Source organism: Lycorma delicatula, chromosome 13, assembly GCF_047948215.1.
Source record: "Lycorma delicatula isolate Av1 chromosome 13, ASM4794821v1, whole genome shotgun sequence".
Taxonomy (NCBI): Eukaryota; Metazoa; Arthropoda; class Insecta; order Hemiptera; family Fulgoridae; genus Lycorma; species Lycorma delicatula.
The window spans coordinates 21,230,001-21,253,586 of NC_134467.1; the positions used below are offsets into that span (position 1 = coordinate 21,230,001).

Below are 23,586 nucleotides of genomic sequence, written 5' to 3' on the forward strand. Positions count from 1 at the left end.
AAAAGGTTTATGAAGTCTGATTCGAACCGACGTGGTACCTTCCCTTTAAGATCCAAATATTTCATTAATTAAAATTTTAATTTTATTTTCGATTGCAATCAAAAAGGGAGGTACACAAGTCGATGTTACAATAGTCTTAAATCCAAAATTTCAACATCCTACGGCTAATCGTTATTTGAGTTATGCGAGATACATACGTATGTACAGTCGTCACGCCAAAACTAGTTAAAATTGATTCAAAAATGGTCAAAATGGATATTTCCGTTGAAATCTGAAAACCGAAATTTTTCGCGATTCTTGTACTTGTTTAATTGATGCTAAATCGTATGTCAAATGATTAAGGATAAGGGAAAACATATTATTAAATGCTAGATATTCACGGATTGTATAGGTATGATTTTTTTAAAAATAGTTACTCTTTATTAAATAACATCTGTGTTCGGATTAATATGCACGCTATTGTAAAAACTGATTAAGGATAAAGGAGGATATATTATTAATTGCTAGATATTCACAGATTGTATAGATATGATTTTTTTATTATATAGTTACTCTTTATTAAATAACATCTGTGTTTGGATTAATATGCACGCTATTGTAAAAACTGATTAAGGATAAAGGAGGATATATTATTAATTGCTAGATATTCACAGATTGTATAGATATGATTTTTTTTATTATATAGTTACTCTTTATTAAATAACATCTGTGTTCGGATTAATATGCACGCTATTGTAAAAACTGATTAAGGATAAAGGAGGAAATATTATTAATTGCTAGATATTCACAGATTGTATAGATATGATTTTTTTATTATATAGTTACTCTTTATTAAATAACATCTGTGTTCGGATTAATTTGCACGCTAGTGTAAATACTGATTAAGGATAAAGGAGGATATATTATTAATTGCTAGATATTTACAGATTGTATAGATATGATTTTTTTTATTATATAGTTATTCTTTATTAAATAACATCTATGTTCGGATTAATTTGCACGCTATTGTAAATACAAGGATAAGTTAACATTTTTAATTTTCTAAACATGTATCTGCATGAATCATGTGCTAAGGTATGATTTGACACAAGATTGGATATTAATTGTATTTAATTATTAAAAATTATAATTAATTTTTAAAAAATTATTCATATTTTTTTTTTTTATAAAACAATACATTTAATTCCATCTTTAAAACCTTTTCACCAGTAACATATTGGGTGTCCTAGACCACCCGTCCACCCCTTATAAAATTGAAGAAAGTGACTTTTCCGGAAAATGCAAAAAAATTTGATCACAAAGTCGGGAGCTTTCTACCTTTTGGTCATATTAACAACTTCCGGTTTCGACCGGAATTTCATTTTTTAAATGGGACACATATATTTTCAAAGCGTATTATTTGGATTCTAGAGACAAAAATACCTAAGTCTTGTCTGAAACATTTTTCAATAAATTTCCATCTTTAACCTCTAAATGACCTTCAAACTTTACCTAGTGTTGAACTCATTTCAAAAACTGTTTTGAGCATGAAAAACTTGATTTTTATAACAACAACAAAAATTTAGAATAATAAATTACATATTTTTCCCTTTTTTATGATATCAGTTTCCGGTTCTGACCGGAAGTGGTTAACGAGACCGTATATTATTTTTTTCTAAACGGGACATCGTTTATATCCCGGATTTTCATTATATGCACAAAAGTACGTAAAGTCTTTTGACACATTTGTTCCCAAAAGTGCCTTTTTTGTTCCTAAAATGACCTTTAAACTATATTTTGTCCTAAATTTTTTCAAAATATTTTCAACTCCTCGGTAACGATAAAAGGAAAAGGAAACAATTTTATTATAAACCACATGCATTCTATCGAACAATGTGCTCATTAATTTTCAGTCTCGACTCAAACTAGATTATTTTGTCAGGATTTCCATTTTATTCGATGGAACTTAGTACTTATTATTACATAACCGGAAGTTATCTTTGTTTTTTTGTTAAAGAGATGGAGGAACCCCATTTACGGGAGCCTAAGCAGTGTCGGGCTCCCTAACAGGTTCCGCCAGTTATAACCAAGGACGTATGTATACCTGCGCACTACGGACTAAACCTCCATCGCTTGCTTCCCTCCTTCCTGGTACTGCTTATAAAGCATTTCATCAAGAAAGGGGAATCGCCCGGATACACAGTCATAACAAACCAACAGGATGTCACACACCACACAAATAACACCACTGGAATCAACACATCAAATACACACATCTAGAAATACATATCGCACAAAAACCATGCAGAAAACAGGATAAATCTTCTCACATCCACACAGCAGTGAAGACAGAAATCTCAAACAGTTACACCATTTACCAGTGCCCACAATCAGATGAACGAGCAGAGTGTCCGCTACCTCATCGCATCCAGGCGACTCCCACACATACGGGTGATCCTCCAGGCACTCAGTCCCGAGAACCTGTACACCCTCGCACCCTCCGGCGACATTCTCCTCTGCGGGACTCCTCATGACCGTCCTGACAAATCTTTCCACAGTCTTCCACTGTGCCTTACCTTATAATAGGATTCGTAGGGTATCCTCAGGCCGAAAGATGTGTTTACATTTCAGGTTGCCGAGCATCTCTCTGCACTCTATAGGGAATCGCGGGAATAATATATGTTGGGGGGGGGGGGAGGGGTCTCTTCTACCTCGCACTCCGGACAATTTGTTTTGTAAAATTTAAGTTTTTTGTGCTTAAAAGAGTTTTTGAAAGGATTTCAGGATTAGGTAAAGTTTGAATATCATTTAGAGGTTAAAGGTGGCACTTTATGGAAAAATGTTTCGGATTTTTTTTTGTCTTCAGTCATTTGACTGGTTTGATGTAGCTCTCCAACATTCCCTATCTAGTGCTAGTCGTTTCATTTCGGTATACCCCATACATCCTACATCCCTAACAGTTTGTTTTACATATTCCAAACGTTGACTGCGTACACAATTTTTTCCTTTTACCTGTCCTTCCAATATTAAAGCGACTATTCCAGGATGCCTTAGTATGTGGCCTATAAGTCTGTCTCTTCTTTTAACTATATTTTTCCAAATGCTTCATTCTTCATCGATTTGCCGCAATACCTCTTCATTTGTCACTTTATCCACCCATCTGATTTTTAACATTCTCCTATAGCACCACATTTCAAAAGTTTCTAATCTTTTCTTCTCTGGTACTCCAATCGTCCAAGTTCCACTTCCATATAAAGCCACGCTCCAAACTTATACTTTCAAAAATCTTTTCCTGACATTTAAATTAATGTTTGATGTAAACAAATAATATCTCTGACTGAAGGCTCGTTTCGCTGGTGCTATTCGGCATTTTATATCGCTCCTGCTTCTTCTATTTTTAGTAATTCTACTTCCCAAATAACAAAATTCTTCTACCTCCATAATCTTTTCTCCTCCTATTTTCACATTCAGTGGTCCATCTTTGTTATTTCTACTAAATTTCATTACTTTCGATTTGTTCTTGTTTATTTTCATGCGGTAGTTCTTGCGTAGGACTTCATCCATGTCATTCATTGTTTCTTCTAAGTCCTTTTTACTCTCAGCTAGAATTACTACATCATCAGTAAATCGTAGCATCTTTTAACATTCCACCTTGTACTGTTACTCCAAATCTAATGCTGAAAGCAATGGAAAACTACAGTTGCTTTTTTCCAAGAAAATGTAGCTCTGTATTTTCATATAGCAATGATGGAGGCACCTTCCTTGGTAAAATATGCCGGATCTCTATGTGCCCGGGTGGGCACTACTAAAGAAGGGCTCACCAGAAAAATTTTTCGTATAAGATTTACGTAGTTTTGTCTCTAGAATCCAAATTTGCGGTGAAAATATGTTGTTCTGTTTTTAAAAAATGAACTTCCGGTTTAGTTAGCCGACTTCCTGTTGAAAACGGATGTTGGCAATATTATCAAAATTTAGAGCGCCTCGACTTAGTGACCAAATTGTTTTACATTTTTCAGAAATATCACGTCCTTCAATTTTAGAAGGGGTGGATGGATGGTTTGGCGCACGAAAAGATTTAACAATCCTTCCTAATTCATGATTCAATTTTACGATTGTAATTTATGTATACCATATGAGGTATTACTCAAATTTGCTTTCTTTCAGAGTAATGATGTTTATTAGATAGAAAATCCCTACGGTGAAGAGCAGAATAAACTTCTTACTTGTAGGGCTCAATATCAGCAGTATATTTTGGTTCAGTAATGAAGACAAACAGAAATCACTTCATTCTGTACAGGGTTATCATAAAAGAATGGTGCGGTTTTGAACATGGTTTAAATTAAAACAGAATTACTTACAGTTTATGTTTTTTTATTTTTCAAATTTGTCGTCTCAAACATTTTTTTACATAATTAATAAATTTCAATATGTGCGCCCTTAGTCGCTCGACAAATATCCAAACGATACTCAACTTCTCTCCAAACATTAGTTAACATTTCTTCGTTAACGGTTGTCATTGCTTCATTAATCCTGTTTTTTAAGCGGTTTAGTTCGCCAATTTTTTGTGTATAAACAACGCTTTTGATGTACCCCCACAAGAAAAAACCGCAAGGTGTCAGGTCTGGACTCGTTGGAGACCAAAGTATGAGTCCTTGCCGCCCTATCCATCGATCTCCAAATTTTTCATTCAAAGCGTCCGTGACCGATGCATTGAAGTGCGGGGGAGCACCATCTTGTTGGAAATGAAGTCGATGAGTGTTTTCGAGTTTTCATCCGGCTGAGGAAAGCGATAATCGGTTAACATGTCAAGATACACAACTCCAGTAATTGTTTTTTCAGCAAAGAAGAAAGGCCCTATTACACGATTTTTCATCGCACCACACCAAACGTTAACTTTAGGCGAATCGCGTTGTTTCTCAATAATTGCGTGTGGGTTTTCAGAGCCCCGTATTCGTGAATTGTGTCTGTTAACGCATCCATTCACATAGAATGTAGCTTCGTCTGTAAAAATTATATCGTCTAAAAACGATTCGTTTTCACTTATTCTGTCCGACATTTCAACAGCGAAATTGAAACGTTTTACACCATCATCGGGTTTCAATTCCTGCAGTATCTGGATTTTATAAGCGTGTAATTTCAGTTTTTTACGTAAAACTTTGTGAACTGTTTATTTTGGAATACCTAATTCGACGCTTCGACGGGGGATGGACTTCCCAGGACTTCTTATTGCCGATTCTCTAATTAGTTCTACCGTTTCGACCGGTACACTTGGTCTGCCAGTTGATTTCTGTTTCTTAACCGATCCGGTTTCTTCGAATCGTTTGAACCAACGTGTTATGTTATTTTTGTGTGGTGGTTCTCTTCCGAATTCACGTCGAACTAAAATTACTGATTTTAATTCGGCCATCAATAAAACACACTTTGCTTTGTCTTTATCCGAGAACATAGTAACTCGCTAAACTCACCGCAACAACAATACTAGAACTGACGTTGTGGTTACAACTGCTGATAAACAAAAATTTGGGTTGGAGGCTTTCAGGGATACCAATATAACATCTAGAAATTTCCCTACTATCTTCCTATGAATTACTGAAACCGCACCATTCTTTTATTATAACCCTGCATTTACCTTAAGTAAAGTATATGCTGTGTGTTGTTCTTGAAGATTTGTATCTTATTTTCAGAAGTGATTTTTTGTCTCATATCAGATCTCTTATAACTAGTACAGCTATGTTATTTTATATATAGTTTATTTTTGAAGTCAATTTTCTTATTTTTTTTTTAATCGGCTTATTTTATGAAATATAGAAAATATATTAAAAGTTTAATAAACAATAAAGTCGAGATAAAACAAATAAAATAAATATAAAGAAAAAAGTGTAGGACTAGTATTGATAAGGAAGAGTCAATATGGATGTATTGAAGTTAATAAAGAAAATGTACAATCAGTGCTAAAAATAATATTTGTACTGATAAATTGGTTTCACGGTATGATTAAACTACACCATATGTATGTGTGTGTGTGTGTGTGTGTGTGTGTGCGCGCGCGCGCGCGTGCGCGTATGTCTTAGAGTATGATTTAAGAACTAAAATAGAGAAAATATGAAATATCGTATAAAATAATGGTTGGTGGAGAAATTAAAGACGGTATAGTTTTAACCAATTTTCCACTTAAATCAAAACTTTTAATTTCATCTCATCTTACGAGAATACGAGTATTACATTTTTACAAATAAACTGGTATACATTTAAAAAATAATAATTTAATTATAAGTTATTTATTTTATTATTATATTTAATAATTCATATTACTCTGTCGTTGACCTCAGTGACGGAGTAATAACGTATTTGTCTCTCGTTCGAAAAATTCTTTGTTTGAATCCCCGTCAGTATTTTTACTTTCCCGTCTAGATAGCGCTGTAGAAGAGATACTATAGCTGTATAAAATTTACGCTATTTTTAAGTTTTAATGATGGTAGTCTTTTCTTTTCTTTTTCCTGTTTAGCCAGCTTCGCTCGCTACCCTTCGCTCGCTAGTCAAGGTCAACAAGCGAACCGAACGTAGGCTAAGTTTGGTTCGTTTATATTTATAATTTTATTTATTTATTTCAATATAGTGTTATTGGCGACATCTAAGAACTAATAATTAATGAAAACATTTTTTTAGAAAATGAATTTTATTTCATGTAATTGTACAAATGTTGCCATTTTAGGATACATACATTTTAGTTTATTTTTTAAAGATGACATCTTGCAGGTGACCTCCTCTTCTACGTAAACACTCACGAAGTCTCTTCGTTAAATTGTTCACGGTTTGACGTAACATCTCGACTGGAATTTCCGCAATTGCTTCTCGGATCTTTGCCTTCAGTTCTTCCGTTGTAGCAGGTCTTCTGTGAAACACTTTGCTTTTAAGGTGATTCCACAAAAAGTAATCGCAAGCTGAGAGATCAGGCGATCTGGGAGGCAATCTAATGTCACCGTTTCGTGAAATGACACGTTGTTCAAACAATCGGCGTAAAGCTGCCGTCGATATTCGTGCAGTATGTGACGTAGCTCCGTCTTGTTGAAACCAGGTTGTGTTAAGAATCGGTGGAAATCTCTTTTGTTGTTCCACAACAAAGGTTTCAAGCACGGCTACGTAACGAGCCGACGTCACTGTAATCGCAAGACCGTTGTCATCCTCAAAAAAAATAAGGGCCTATAACACCGTAAGATGACATAGCACACCACACGGTCGGTTTCTGGCTGTGCAACGGACGCTGGTGTAGCCGCGTAGGATTTTCTTGTGCCCGGTATCTGAAATTTTGCTCGTTAACAAATGCAATGAGGTGGAAATGCGCTTCGTCTAACATCCACAGTTCGTGAACAAACTCTTCGTTATCGTTTATCTTCTAAAGCATTACATTACAGAATTGTGCTCGCACAACTCCATCGTTCGGTTTCAGTTCCTGGACGATCTGCAACTTGTACGGATGGTATTGCAAGTCCTTCACTAACATTCTTCGAACACTTGAACTATGCGATCGTAAAGATGCTGAGAGACGACGGATTGACCGATGTGGACTTCGTGTTGTCACACGAAGTCCACATCGGTCAATCCGACATCGGTCAATCCGATGAAGCTATACAAGCTTCAACAGTTAAGCTGTTGAAGCTTTTTCAACAGCTTTACAAGCTGTTGTCACAGCTTGTAAAGCTTGAACATTCTGTGGTGTACGGACGGTTCGCTCACTGCCTGGAGGTTTCTTTTTCATTTCCGAACCGGTTTCCTCAAAATTAGATATCCATGTTTTAATTGCACGTGCTGATGGAACACGGCTGTGCCGTCCCAGATTAAAATGACGGCAAAATTCTCCACGCGCTCCATCCACACTGTCATTGTTTTTGTAAAACGCTTTGATAGCAAATGCACGTTGCGCACCACTCCAAGGATCCATGACAACTAAATGGCAGGTTAGGTTAGAGAGGCTGAAGCCACTTATAAAGTGGTACCAATCGCCCACAGCTACCAACACAACTTTCAAAATTTCCCGTTTCTTTGAATCATCCTGTACTAAGGAAGTAATTAGGTAAAATTAGTGTTTAAAAAGGTTGCCCCAAAATGGTAATATTAGATATAAAAAATTTGATGTTGATACCACATGACTCAAAAAAGCCCAAAATCAAAAATATTTGGATTTTTGGACACTTTTGGTCCAGTCGATTGTAATCAAAATGGAAGATGCATAACTAGATGTTACAACAGTCCTAAATCCAAAATTTCAACACTCTACGGCTAATCGTTTTTTTTTTTAGTTATGCGAGATGCATATTTACATACGTCACGCCGAAAGTAGTAAAAATGGATTCAGGGGTGGTAAAAATGTTTATTTCCGTTGAAATCTGGAAACTTAAATCTTTCCTGATTAGATTAATTCCTTTACTTTTTACAAGGAACTAAAAGATTTATTTCTGGAGCCTATTTTATTCAATTTTTCTGGTTATTAATCTTTATTTAAATTTCCAAAAATTTCAGTACTTCTTCGTTTTATCCTAATCATGGCGAAATGTTTCGCTACTTTTAAGTCGAAAACGAAGCATTTACGGAATTAGCTTCATTTATGATTTTTTGTTTTCTATTTCAGTTAACGAATTGTTTGAAATTTTTTACGTTTTTTTTTTGTGACATTGTATAAGGAATTTTGAAAAAAGTTAATATACTATAAAATTAAATTAAAATTACGAACGGGATATTTACAGAAATGGGAAGGGAAATATTTATCTTAAAATACGATAATTTATTTTATTATGTTGTGAAAGATTGTTTGGTTATTTGGGTAACAAATTTCTTTATTAAAATTATTAGTGTAATAAATTAAACCCTAGGACTGTGTATAATTTGATTGCTTTAATATTATTATATAAGAAAAGTTAATATTTGATTTAAAGTTTAAAAGACTGATTTTTAATATAATTTACTGGATTTAAAAGTCTTATCGGTTTTTAATTTATTTAATTTTGTTTGTTGACAGGTTGCTTGTTTAGTCCAACGCTTTGTGTTAAGGACGTAGAATGGTGTTTTGACGGTAAGTTATTTTTTATTTATACTCGCGCGCACACACACACACACACACACACACACACACACACACACACACACACACACACACATATACAATTTTATAATACTAAAAAAATGATTAACACGTAAAGTTTTAGTCTGTTTCATTAATAAACCGGTTACAACTGCAGGTTTTCGCCCAATTTTATAGTTGTCAATAAGATGTGATGAATTTTGTTGTGCTTGACCGGGATTCGAACCCAAAATCTTAAAGATGAAAGACGGAGACTTGGATGGGATACATCCAAATAAGGAATATGGACATGCGATACATGATTTTAATGTAAAATTTTACGAGATAACGAAATCCGTTTTACGATAAATGCCTTCGTTTTTAAGTTATAATTAATCAAAAAAGTAATAACGTAAAATCGCAATAATAATAAAACATAGTAAAATACCCTATTTAAAAGTAATAATAATTTATTTTATTTCGTATTAGAGAATTATTCGAGTAAATCATTTGAATTTACGCGAAAAAGCGTGGGTTCATCTTATGTGCTTGTTTTTTTCGGTACTTACGTATTAACGCCACCGCAGCTACAACTTTATTTAAAAACAAAGTAGTCAATCGGATTTCGGTGGAAAATAAACAGTCTCTTTATTAATTTTAATAAATGTTTATTTATATTTATTTATTTTATAAATATAATTTAACCAAACTTAACCTACGCTCGATTCCCTCGTTAACCTTGACTAATTAACATCGTAATTTTTTGAGTATTATTTAATAAATTTTTATTTATTTTAATAAATAATTATTGCAATTATTTATCACTTAAATAATCAAAACACCCCTGTTAATTAGTCAAGGTTAGCGAGCGTAGGTTAAGTTTGGTTAAATTATATTTATAAAATAAATAAATATAAATAACCATTTATTAAAATTAATAAAGAGACTGTTCATTTTCCACCGAAATCCGATTGACTACTTTGATCTTAAATAAAGCTGTAGCTGCGGTGGCGTTAATACGTAAGTACCTTTTTTCATATAAAACTTTCTGAAGCAGTTTTTCCGAGTTATCCAAAAATAAATTGATGTTCGTTAGATGTCCCATTTTTTAAAAATAGGACAAAAATTATTTTACAAAAGCAAATATATAATACAAAACCGATTTATCAAACTTACAGTGGTTTAGGTATGTTCAGAAGGTTTCTCTTAACATGATTCAATTTTTCACAAGACATAGCGCCAGTAGTTAGGATTTTAATACCTTAATCTTGGAATATTTTGTATGGAATTTCTGTTGCAACTGATGTTTGTATAAACTACACTAGATTTTGTGTACGGGATTAAGTTTTCCAAATTTTGACGCCCCCTGATCCCATTAAATCCCGGTCGCTACACCGTCCCCTTCGTTTCTAGCCCTGATTAGCCTTATCGAAAGTCGTATTTTAGACCCTTTAATCACATCTCGATTCCCTCTTCTCCCCGAGGGGAGAAGATCCCACCTCGTAGCGTATCCGGTCGCTACACCACCCCTTCCGTTCCTAGCAAGTAGTGGCTTTAACGGAGGACATCTTCTCGCCCTCAAACTGATTGCGCACCACAGTTTTCAGTCCAGGCCCCGCAGAGATGCCACCGATGCAGATGCCCCGAGGGACATCTGCATCGGTAAAGTTCACCCCGAGATAGTTTTTCGTGTTTATGCCTTCAGAATGAAGACAACGGACACCTGCAGCTACCACGTCGCCCTCAGGAACTAAGCTAGATGCCTTACCGCGGAACGAAGACCCCGCGCCTAGACCTAACTATTAAAGAGCCACTTTCTGAACGTCTCAGATCCGTACTAATAACCTCAACAACAAACTTTCCCACTAAAGTTTTATACATCGAAATTTAGACCTAGTTCCCTTAAGAACCGCTTAATACTCAAAATGAGTTTCTATCTGGCTCCGCTCCGGTCTGCCCGGGAGAGGAGAATTAACGCCTACTCCCGCACAGCGCCATCACGGAGTCCCGCGTTACATTCACCATCTTTCGCAGACCGCCGCCAAGACTCCCTTGCATACCACCAAAGCAGTACCCAGAGAAGCCCCGCCGACAGTGTCATTAGCTCATTAGTACCCCGTCGGAGCGCGACCGCACCCACCGGGCAAGAATAATCCCGCCCGCCGACAACGGCCGCAACTCCGCGGACAGCGTGATTAAATACATGCCACCAATACATCTACCCGAGGCACGCTGCCTTAAGCGCCTACCTTCGGCCAGTCAACTGCCCAGGCGGTCCCTAGCCACCCAGGTTCCTATCACCTACCCTTTAATCACAACCTAGTCATCAGTTTTTCCTCTGTTAGGATGCCACCGATGTACCCACCGGGTTGGTCTAGTGTTGAACGCGTCTTCCCAAATCAGCTGATTTGGAAGTCGAGAGTTCCAGCGTTCAAGTCCTAGTAAAGCCAGCTATTTTTACACGGATTTGAATACTAGATCGTGGATACCGGTGTTCTTTGGTGGTTGGGTTTCAATTAACCACACATCTTAGGTACGGTCGAACTGAGAATATACAAGACTACACTTCATTCACACTCATACATATCATCCTCATTAATCCTCTGAAGTATTATCTAAAATTTAGTTACCGGAGGCTAAACAGGAAAAAGAAAGGATGCCACCGATGTAAATTCCTCGGCAGAAATTTCCATCAGTGTATTTACACAACTTACTATTTATTACCTTCGTATTGCCTCATCCAACTTCGACCATCTACCATAACTTACAGCCCTCAACTATCAAATTAACCGATTTGCGGAAACACGATTCTCGCGCCTTGCTTTAACACCGAAGGTCTCACAAAAAATCTCTTCCTATACCTAACTTCAATTAATCTATGCACTCAGATAATTACTTGATTCAATCTTTAAACACCGAAAATACTATCCTCATACCAGCAAAACAAGTGTTGATTGAGATATCCCAATTCCCGTCGGGGAAGAGACTTTCCTTGTGACAATTCTGGTCACCACGTCTATAACTTTTTACATCTCATAGTAATAAGTCAGGCCTCGTTGTGATGCCACCGATGTAAATGCCTCGGTAGACATTTAAATCAATGGTTTTATAAACTCAGCTTTTGCCTTCACTGTAGGCCTCATCCGGATATCTTGAATGTCCTACAACACTGTAGGACATATAATAACTCGGTTATCTAGTTCACGGAAGCACGAACCCCGCACCTAGTTCTACACTTTACAGAACCAATTTATGCGTAAATGTCTCATAATTCAAATAACACACCACCAAAAATGTTGTTCGCAACAACGAAATTTATTTCTAGTTCCCTTAGTGAACTCAATTTTCAGTTAATAATTCTATTTACTCAAATACCCGTCTCTCTCTCTGCTCTGCTCTGATTCGCTTTCGAGAGTGAGGGGTCATTTACGAACTTTTCGAAAATTAAAATTTTTATTGATATAATACTTTTTAAAAAGTAATTTTATAAGCAGTTTAAAATTATTTATTCTATTTTTATTTCTTTTCTTTTTAGATACAAAAGTAATAAAATTTTATGAAATCGTAACTTCACGCTAGTTCATTATAAATTAATAAGTAAAAGGAAATATAAAAGAAAATTTTATTAACTTTAATTTTCTTCTCTAATAACTTTTATCTAAAATTAATACCCCGGAAGCTATTTTGTACAAGAGTTGAGTACTCTTTCTTTTAATTAATTTCATATCTTTAAAAGAAAAAGATTAAACACGTTCAAATATTTATTTATTAAAATTTAGCTTAAATAGTTCCTTTTGCATCTTAATGGTTAATATGATATTATGAAAATTACATTAAGTCGTGCGCAGTTTAATTTTATTTTTTATACATTAATTAGTTTAAAATACGTTTTCAAAGAACAATTAGTATAACTAGTCATGCATCAAAAATCTTAACTAGAATTTTATACAGAAGAATTGAGAGGAGAGTGGAAGAAGTGTTAGGAGAAGACCAATTTGGTTTCAGGAAAAGTATAGGGACAAGGGAAGCAATTTTAGGCCTCAGATTAATAGTAGAAGGAAGATTAAAGAAAAACAAACCAACATACTTGGCGTTTATAGACCTAGAAAAGGCTTTTGATAACGTAGACTGGAATAAAATGTTCAGCATTTTAAAAAAATTAGGGTTCAAATACAGAGATAGAAGAACAATTGCTAACATGTACAGGAACCAAACAGCAACAATAACAATTGAAGAACATAAGAAAGAAGCCGTAATAAGAAAGGGAGTCCGACAAGGATGTTCCCTATCTCCGTTACTTTTTAATCTTTACATGGAACTAGCAGTTAATGATGTTAAAGAACAATTTAGATTCGGAGTAACAGTACAAGGTGAAAAGATAAAGATGCTACGATTTGCTGATGATATAGTAATTCTAGCCGAGAGTAAAAAGGAATTAGAAGAAACAATGAACGGCATAGATGAAGTCCTATGCAAGAACTATCGCATGAAAATAAACAAGAACAAAACAAAAGTAATGAAATGTAGTAGAAATAACACAGATGGACCGCTGAATGTGAAAATAGGAGGAGAAAAGATTATGGAGGTAGAAGAATTTTGTTATTTGGGAAGTAAAATTACTAAAGATGGACGAAGCAGGAGCGATATAAAATGCCGAATAGCACAAGCTAAACGAGCCTTCAGTAAGAAATATAATTTGTTTACATCAAAAATTCATTTAAATCTCAGGAAAAGATTTTTGAAAGTGTGTGTTTGGAGTGTCGCTTTATATGGAAGTGAAACTTGGACAATCGGAGTATATGAGAAGAAAAGATTAGAAGCTTTTGAAATGCGGTGCTATACGAGAATGTTAAAAATCAGATGGGTGGATAAAGTGACAAATGAAGAGGTATTGCGGCAAATAGATGAAGAAAGAAGCATTTCGAAAAATATAGTTAAAAGAAGAGACAGACTTATAGGCCACATACTAAGGCATCCTGGAATAGTCGCTTTAATATTGGAAGGACAGGTAGAAGGGAAAAATTGTGTGGGCAGGCCACGTTTGGAGTATGTAAAACAAATTGTTGGGGATGTAGGATGTAGAGGGTATACTGAAATGAAACGACTAGCACTAGATAGGGAATCTTGGAGAGCTGCATCAAACCAGTCAAATGACTGAAGACAAAAAAAAAAAAATTTACTCAAATTTACTCTTTAAATATTATTAATTAATTTAATTCTACCGCTTGCCTAATTCACAAGCTTAGGAGGTTTGCTTGGAAGGATTACGGGCTGTCATTTGTACACGGTGTACCGAGGTGCACCGAAAGTATGACCCCTCTTACGCGGCGTCCGTTTGGGCGGATAGGTTGGAAAGAAATCGAGTACTTATTCAGAATTTAAGGAGTGTCCAGCGCAGAGTATTAATATATGCACTGCTGTTTTTAAAACAACCTCCTACGAGGCTACCACCGTATTGGGAAAGGTTCACCCAATCGATTTAGTGGTGAAAGTTCGGGCGGCCATGTGGAAGTTGCGAAGAGGCAGGGAGGCGAAATATTTGGGATGCGGTTTTAACCCGGGCCTGTAGCGGAGCGGAACTATGATCACAATGCACCGGTTCTAAATTTCGTCCAGTTGTCCATCTCTCGCCTGAGGAGGAGGCTTTACAGCCTCAAGATGGATGCATGGCAGCAAGAATGGCACACCTCGACTAAGGGAAGGTCCTTGATTTATACAGGACTAGGGGGGATGGTATGCCTTTCTTTCGTTTTTAAGGGCAACGGGTGCCCAGGTGCTCTCCAACCACGCGAACTTGAACCAATATTTGTTCCGGTTCCGCCTGGCTGCTGATGTGCCGTGCGTGTGCGGGGAGGTCCAGTCGAACGAACATATGATGTTCGACTGCGGGGGCCAGAACTCAGGCCACCCTGGAACTTAGAGGTCAAGGGGAAATTGGCCATTCATAAGCGACGTGAGCCGCATTGTCGGACCGTGTGGGTGTTTCTTGATGCCGTTGCTTTGTTCAACCGGCATCAGTAGTTTATTTAAAGGAAAGAGTCCTACCTCGCTGCTGTAAGATGCTACCCAAGAGTTATGACTGGCCATCAGCCAATTAAATATCCAAGCGCTTTAATATTGGTGGACAGGTAATTGCTGGCATTCAGCGACCTAGGCGTGGCTGAGAATTGCTGTTTTGACGTGATAAATTTAATTTATTGAATGTCATATATATTTTAGTAGTTGACAGGGTGCACCTACCCATTGACAGGGTGCACACAAGTGAGCGGTGGGACACAAAGCAAGTGGTGTATGGCACCATGCTTAGTTGGCTCACGCAATTAGGTTAGCTTATGAGCTAGTTAGGACACTGGTCGCTAAACTGATTCGAAGCTCAGTAGCCGTTTTTGGCACACACATTTGGTCTTATTCTTTAGGGTGAACGAATGGGGTGGTGGCGGGAGAAATGCCATGCAAATCAAAAAAAAATCAATCTACCGCTTGCCTCTATATCACAACATAGCCTAACAGAAGTTTTCGGGGTGGAGATGTGGTTTTCATTTTTTTTTAAATGTGTATATTTAATTAATTAGGCGTACAAGGAAGTCATGTGATGTCCACATCATCTTTTTTTATTCTCGAAGGAGGGGAAACCTTTTTTATGATTTTATATCTCATAATAGTATGGGACTCTCCCTTGCGGGCCTATGCATCCACTAACATCCCTCCCCCTCAACAATATGGGATATTGTACCCACCTTATAGTATTATCACAGCACCCCATGTATCTTGTCTCCATCCGCGCCTCCATTACCGGTCCCACTCCTTGAACTTGTCGGGATCCTTCGTTTTCTTTTTAACTTCAACCTTTTGGGACCGGGATCCTGTCCTAAGGGATACACAGAGATAGTTATTCATCCTTGGAACATCTTGCGCCAACTTGATGCCGGATGATCTTAACCAGCATCGTGGACATCGCGCGCCACAATCGTTCAATTTCAAGCATAGTTTCAATTACGTTCTCTGGGGTAAACACGGCGAATTCTCTCCAGAATGCTTCCGCTTTCCTATATGCTGCAGGAACCGATCGCATACGGTGTGTTCCGCGATGTCCTCCTCTCCGTAGTAATCGCAATCCGCGGAGGGTCTCAACGTCTGCGCACACAAGTATGCCTTGAAACGTCCGAGTAAAAGAAACTAGGTCAACTCGTATCCTAGTTTCCTGTGTTTTCGTCAAAGCCATTTCTGGAGCTCTGGGATCAGTTTATAGGTCCATCTACTTTTCGTTGATTGTTCTCATCTCTCCTCCCACCTACGGACAAGCGAAGTCTCGGCATCCGTTTTACCCAGTTCCTTATACATCTCCTCCCTCTTTCGAACGAGGAAATCCTGGGACGCAAGTCCGGCCACTACGCCGGCGGCATCGCCTGAGATCGTCCAGTACTTGCAGCATACACAAGAATCATAATCTGGCTTATTGAAGGTCCAGAAATCTGGGAAAAATCTTTCGCCAACCGACAATCGCTAACAAAGCATTTCCGAATCTATTGTGTATGCTCGTATGAAGTTTCATCCACATTTTCACCAGTACAAAATTTTCTGAAAGTCATTAATACATTCTTCATTAATCAAACTATACAGAGTGTATCACGAAGTTGTTCCGAGACTTTCATAACTTATATTCTACTCCTGAAAATCATGGAAAATATTTTCATATAAATATACTCCTAAAATGCTTCGTCTAGGAGTTACGGCTAGTAAAAAAATTCCTGCTCGGATTTCAGATACTTTGGTGAAATAAGGTCGTACTTTTCAATTAAAATTCACAGGAAATCTTTTCTAAACGACAGCACAAATGCACAGTACCCAATATACTTCCTTTATTCGTTTTTTAAACACCCAAAGGCAATCGATAAAAATTTTAAATCCTATAGAACACGTAAATATATCACGTAAAAAAAGATCAGTGACCCTCTAGATTATTTCATTAATCAATGTACCTATTTTTACTAGATTAAATAATTGTGTGTGTGTATATGTGTGTGTATATATATATATATATATATATAAATATTTTTTTTTTAATATTACTTTATGAATAAACGTAAGAGTATATAAATAAGTCTTTGTGAAGGTTTGAAAAAATCAGAACTGATTTATGAACAAATAATGAAAAAAGACCTCAATATTTGTGTGTGTGGGTGCGCGCGCGGGCGCTCGCGTTGGTACACATATATATATATATATATATATATATATATATATATATATATATATATATCACATAATATTTTAATCATATTTTAAAGTAGTAAATTTGTTTTATTAAAATACAAAAATAACTGCATTTATTCATTAACTGAAAGAAAAAAAATTCAATTATTGAAAGCCAAATATGTTTGTATTGAAAAGAGTGTGTATATAGAAAAGGGCATTGACCTTTATTTAACTTTCTTTTATATTATTGTTATATTTTTCGTATCCTCTTTCCTGAACAAAAGATTCTTTTTACGTGTTTTGTTATAAATGTGTTTAAGTATATAAGAAGAATAAAAAATGATAGAACAGTAAGAGGGAGGGACAAAGATATTGAGTGGGGGAAATGTAGTTTTTAAGGGGTAAAAAATGTATGTATATGGTATAGAAGAAGAATTATGATAGATAAAGAGAAAAAATTACAAAACGTAAAGAGTTTCTCATCATTTTGTATTGTGTTTTTTCTTTCTTTCTTTTTTTTTTTTGGTTGTCATCATTTCTTTTATTCTTTTACTTAATTTTTCTGGATTATTGCCAATGGATTTTATTTTTTGCCAGTATAAAGAAAAGTTGTGCAGCTGTCATTGAACTGGGTGGATTTTTAATGTAAAAATATTCGTATTTTTTTTTTTAATATAGATTTTGTTTGTATTGTGTGTGTGTGTGTGTGTGTGTGTTTGTGTGTGTGTGTGTGTGTGTGTGTGTGTGTGTGTGTGTGTGTGTACAACTATATATATAAATAAAGTATAAAACTATTAAAATTCTTATTTATTGAACTTCTGATTATCCGAATTTAAAACTAATCGATAATTTTGATATTCTTTGGTATTTTTTTTTTTTTTTATTATCCGTTACTCCCTTGGGCCGGACATACAATCAAGTAAAGCTCAGCCCACGAGAGTGTCCAACTCAAAGAGAGAGATCCCCATCTACCGGCAGTACGTCCGGTATGGCAGTTCAGCTCTCCCCGGCCCCCGGTGGACCTTTTTTATAGCCTGCCTTTTACCTCCGAGAAAAGGTGTACCGGACCCGACTTCCCGGAGACCGGGTCTCGGTCTATACTTTTTAATACCTCACGCCTCTAACCACTGAGCAGGGAGAACTGAGCTTGACCAAGTCGTACTCGGCCCCACAACCCAGCAGCCGGGTCTGAGTCTTTTATTTTGTCCCATCCCAGCCTAAGGATCCCGGAGTACCCGGTCGATCATCTTAACCGTCACACCTCGGTATGCCGACCCTCACGACCGGGGCTATCCGCCCTTCCCTAACTCTAAAATTCACGCCGGCGTCCCTCCTCGTATTTATTGCGTAGCACTTTAGTGGAAAACGAATTAAAAGCCCTCCAATTTTCATCTGATGTCAAAATAAAAGGTATTAAAGTTTTTTACTGGAGCCCATCCAGGCCAGCCTTTCTTTTTCCTGTTTAGCCTCCGGTAACTACCGTTTAGATAATTCTTCAGAGGATGAATGAGGATGATATGTTTGAGTGTAATTAAAGTGTAGTCTTGTACATTCTCAGTTTGACCATTCCTGAGAGGTATGGTTAATTGAAACCCAACCACCAAAGAACACCAGTATCCACGATCTAGTATTCAAATCCATGTAAAAATAACTGACTTTACTAGGACTTGAACGCTGTAACTCTCGACTTCCAAATCAGCTGATTTGGGAAGACGCGTTAACCACTAGACCAACCCGGTGGATTATCCAGACCAGCCTGTCTACGTAAAACGCGTCGTTTCTCACGCTCAAAAATTTTATGTTCCGCAGTATCCATCCTACTGGAAAACATGCAGCGGGGGAACTACGTCTGCCGAACCTATGCAAATAATAAAGTCCCATGACCTGTTAAAATTTGTGTCATGAAGAAATTAATTTCACCATGTCCCCTATTTAGCCAAAGATCTATATCTGTAATTAGCCGCCTGATCCAATTAGTACATCCACCTGTCATCCATTTGATTTTCCAGGAATTTCTTGTAGCCTCCATCACATCACGTTTCCCCATACTTTCATACCACTTCATTCGTTTTTTCGCTTGCAACTCAATTGGCAGAGCTGAAGGTCACCTGAGACGGTCGACCTGAGACTGTACAAGAGTACACTTCATTTACATTCATACATATCATCCTCTGAAGTAATACCTTACGGTGCTTCCTGTGGCTAAACAGAAAAAGAGAGAAAGGTATAAAATAGTTAATTTGGATAAGATCGATTTAAGTCAATGGTTAACGATTGAAATAAACTTTAAATCGATTTAATTAGAATTTCTGGATACAACTATCGATATATATCGTATACGATAGATATTTTTAATCGACTTTAAAAAGGAAGTGTTTCTCAAAACACATCCCGTCAAGTATTTTTCATGATTTGTTTAATATTTATTTATATTGATTTTTGTTCGCGCATACAACTACACTTTTTCAAAACAGATATTTGTCTTCAAATTTATTTTCAGAATTAGTATCATTCTTCTTTTTTTTTACACTCCCGTCTAGCGCTGTAGCAGAGCTATAGCTTTACAAGGGATATTATTGCAATCGATCCAATTTGGGCATATGCGGTTTTCACCAGATCTTGACATTTTGACACCTAATTAACCCAAAAAACAAAAAAAAAAACAAAAAACAACAGGATTGAAATTTTCATGATGTTTGTATGTAGCGCGTGTGTGTGTATTCGGTGTCTCACACCGAATACATCTTCAGAACTGCTAGCCCGATTTTTAATAAACTTTGTCAGATTACTGCTGTATATGGGGGGCATTGATACCATTAAATGTTCAACATAAAAGGTCAAGGGGTTGAGGCTATATATCATGGTCATTCTCTTGACCTCAAAATCTCAATCTTGAGATTTCACCTAATTAAGGTCTTATTTTTCTTAGGCACATATGTTAATTAAAAAATAATAATATTTGCACAAAAACGTTTTTGAAAAATTGCATCACCACCCCCATAAATGCTCTAAATAAACTACTGGCCAATGGAGTATAGTGGGTATAGTAAAGCATTAACATACATCAGTGTTACACTAGTTCGGTGTGGCGGTACTAGCGGTGACGGTTGGATCTAACTAAACTAATATCATTTCACAACTTACGTAGAACAAATTATGCTTGTACAGTCGGCAGACTGGTGTAGCCGCGAGGATTAACCTACCAAGTACCGAGTCGACAATCATATAGCTTAATATTTTAGCAAATAACATAAATTTTTATAATACTAATATTTATGGAGATATAATGAATTAAAAAATAAACATTTTATAATTTGCGAATGTATTTAAGTCCTGATTTTTTTATAATTTTAAAACTTTATAAAATGTTCAGCATTTAAAAAAAATTAGGGTTCAAATACAGAGATAGAAGAACAATTGCTAACATGTACAGGAACCAAACAGTAACAATTGAAGAACATAAGAAAGAAGCCATAATAAGAAAGGACTCCCTTTCTTATTATGGCTTCTTATTATGACAAGGATGTTCTCTATCTCCGTTACTTTTTAATCTTTACATGGAACTAGTAGTTAATGATGTTAAAGAACAATTTAGATTCGGAGTAACAGTACAAGGTGAAAAGATAAGGATGCTACAATTTGCCGATGATATAGTAAGTCTAGCCGAGAGTAAAAAGGATTTAGAAGAAACAATGAACGGCATAGATGAAGTCCTACGCAAGAACTATCGCATGAAAATAAACAAGAACAAAACAAAAGTAATGAAATGTATTAGAAATGACAAAGATGGACCACTGAATGTGAAAATAGGAGGAGAAAAGATTATAGAGGTAGAAGAATTTTGTTATTTGGGAAGTAGAATTACTAAAGACGGACGAAGCAGGAGCGATATAAAATGCCGAATGGCACAAGCTAAACTAGCCTTCAGTAAGAAATATAATTTGTTTACATCAAAAATTAATTTAAATGTCAGGAAAAGATTTTTGAAAGTGTATGTTTGGAGTGTCGCTTTATATGGAAGTGAAACTTGGACAATCGGAGTATCTGAGAAGAAAAGATTAGAAGCTTTTAAAATGCGGTGCTGCTGTAGGAGAATGTTAAAAATCAGATGGGTGGATAAAGTGACAAATGAAGAGGTATTGCGGCAAATAAATGCAGGAAGAAGCATTTGGAAAAATATAGTTAAAAGAAGAGACAGACTTATAGGCCACATACTAAGGCATCCTGGAATAGTTGCTTTAATATTGGAAGGACAGGTAGAAGGGAAAAATTGTGTAGGCAGGCCACGTTTGGAATATGTAAAACAAATTGTTAGGGATGTAGGATGTAGAGGGTATACTAAAATGAAACGACTAGCACTAGATAGGAAATCTTGGAGATTTCCTATCTAGATTTGGAGATTTCTAGATTTCCTAGCATCAAACCAGTCAAATGACTGAAGACAAAAAAAAAAACTTTATTATAAAGAGCTTATCAAATATTAATCTGATTCGTCTATCCGAACTTGAGATATAAATTTTTATATAAAAATAACAAAATGATGGACAGCACGGAACGAAGGAGAAAGTGCCTGCCATTTTTCCTAACGATATTTTTTTGTTTAGTTTTCAAGTAGAATCCAAAAAAGTATATCCAACCCACCATTTTAGAAACACTCTGTATATTTGGTTTAATAAAATTCGTTTGAAATACAAATATTTGATAGAAAAATTGCAATACTTTCCAGGCATTTGGTTTTTTATTTATTTTTATGTAATGGAAAAATAATTATACATAAAAAAGGTTACCTAAGATTTCTTTTTTGGGATGGTGGGTGGGTAATTTATGATGGAATTTTATTTTAAAATTATCATTATATGTTTAAATAATAAAACTTAGAAGAAAATGTTAATTTTCTTCTAAGTTTTCGTCGGTTTTGTTGTTAATAAAAGTCGACATGTTTAAAATTTTATTTCTTTTTTGTTGACATTATTTACATCAATCTTCTTATAATTAAATTCTCGACAATTTATGTTTAAAAAATGTATGATTTATTACCAATTTAACAAGGATATTGTACATCAAACGTAAAAAAATGTGTTTTTTGACCCTATTTTTGACGTTTTACATGGGATATCTTAGAAACTAAGAGAGATACAGTACTGGGACCTATTTTCTTCAATTTCCCAGCTCAAAAACCATAAGAAACAATTGAATTTGACACTTAATTGACCTTCCCAGAATTTCAGAAAGCCTTAATTTACCCGGAGGAACTGAAACTCGGACGAAATCTTTCACTCTGTATAGTTCGCTAACGAAGCGTTTTCGGACCTATGTTTATATGAACTTTTTTCTTATTTTTAGCCTCTAGAATGAGTTGTTGCTCTGTTCTCCTGAATAACTATGTATCCCCCCATCGATGTATAACATCTGACTGCATAAATAGAAACGTACATTGTGTTGGAAGGTGTATATATATATATATTAATTTTACATAGGTGGAAAAGCGTATGTATGTATTGATGTATTGACAGTTTTCCCCAGGTGCTTTTGAGGTGTCTATTATTATGAATATTGTAGTCATCATCAGGTGTTGTAGGGTTGTTAATACAGGAGAACATATACGTATAATAGGAAGGGATATATAGAACGGAATACAGTTCTGGTTGCTATAGTAACGGATAGACACAACTCGGTTACTGCGTTCTTCTTACGTCCCTTCCTCTCTAACCCCTCTACAACGTACACAACCTTCAATCTATGAACGTATACGTCTGCCCCACCCCAATTTTAATCAAATGTTCCATATACAGAATAAACCACAGATTTGTTCCGAGTGTATTATATAGACATTATATTTGTAAAGCTGTGAACTTAAATTAATTTACCGCAACATAACATATATATCATTTTTGGTTTATTTGAGGTTTTAGTAATGATAACGTCAGTTATATTAGATACAATTATTAATTAATTATAATATATGTCGAAAAAACATATTCCCTTGTATTTATCTGATATTTAATAGTTTTGACATCACCTATTCCTGGTTAAATAAAAAAATGCGTTAGAACGCATTTTTAGTTAAAAAGAAAGGATGTTGCACTGCTGTAATGTTTTTGAAAACAAAATTGCTTTCGGTGTTTCGGTAGTATCAAGTGCTCTTTTATAATACCGCGATATACTGTTTATTATTCCAGTAAATACATTATACAGAGTGTTCAGAAAGTTACGCAACCTTATCCTACCCTACTACTACGCTGTTGAAATGTCGGACAGAATAACTGAAAACGAATCATTTTTAGACGATATAATTTTTACAGACGAAGCTACATTCCATGTGAATGGATGTGTTAACAGACACAATTCACGAATAC

General features: G+C 35.7%; 1 protein-coding gene across 1 annotated transcript in view; it reads left to right on the forward strand.

Annotated features, from left to right (window-relative positions):
- The window catches only part of LOC142334035 (uncharacterized), a 211,311-nt gene that overhangs the window by 75,696 nt on the left and 112,029 nt on the right, over positions 1-23,586 (forward strand). The window contains exon 3 of the mRNA XM_075381700.1: positions 8,993-9,046. Coding sequence (XP_075237815.1) covers positions 8,993-9,046 — 54 coding nt within the window. The remainder of the gene's footprint in view (positions 1-8,992; positions 9,047-23,586) is intronic.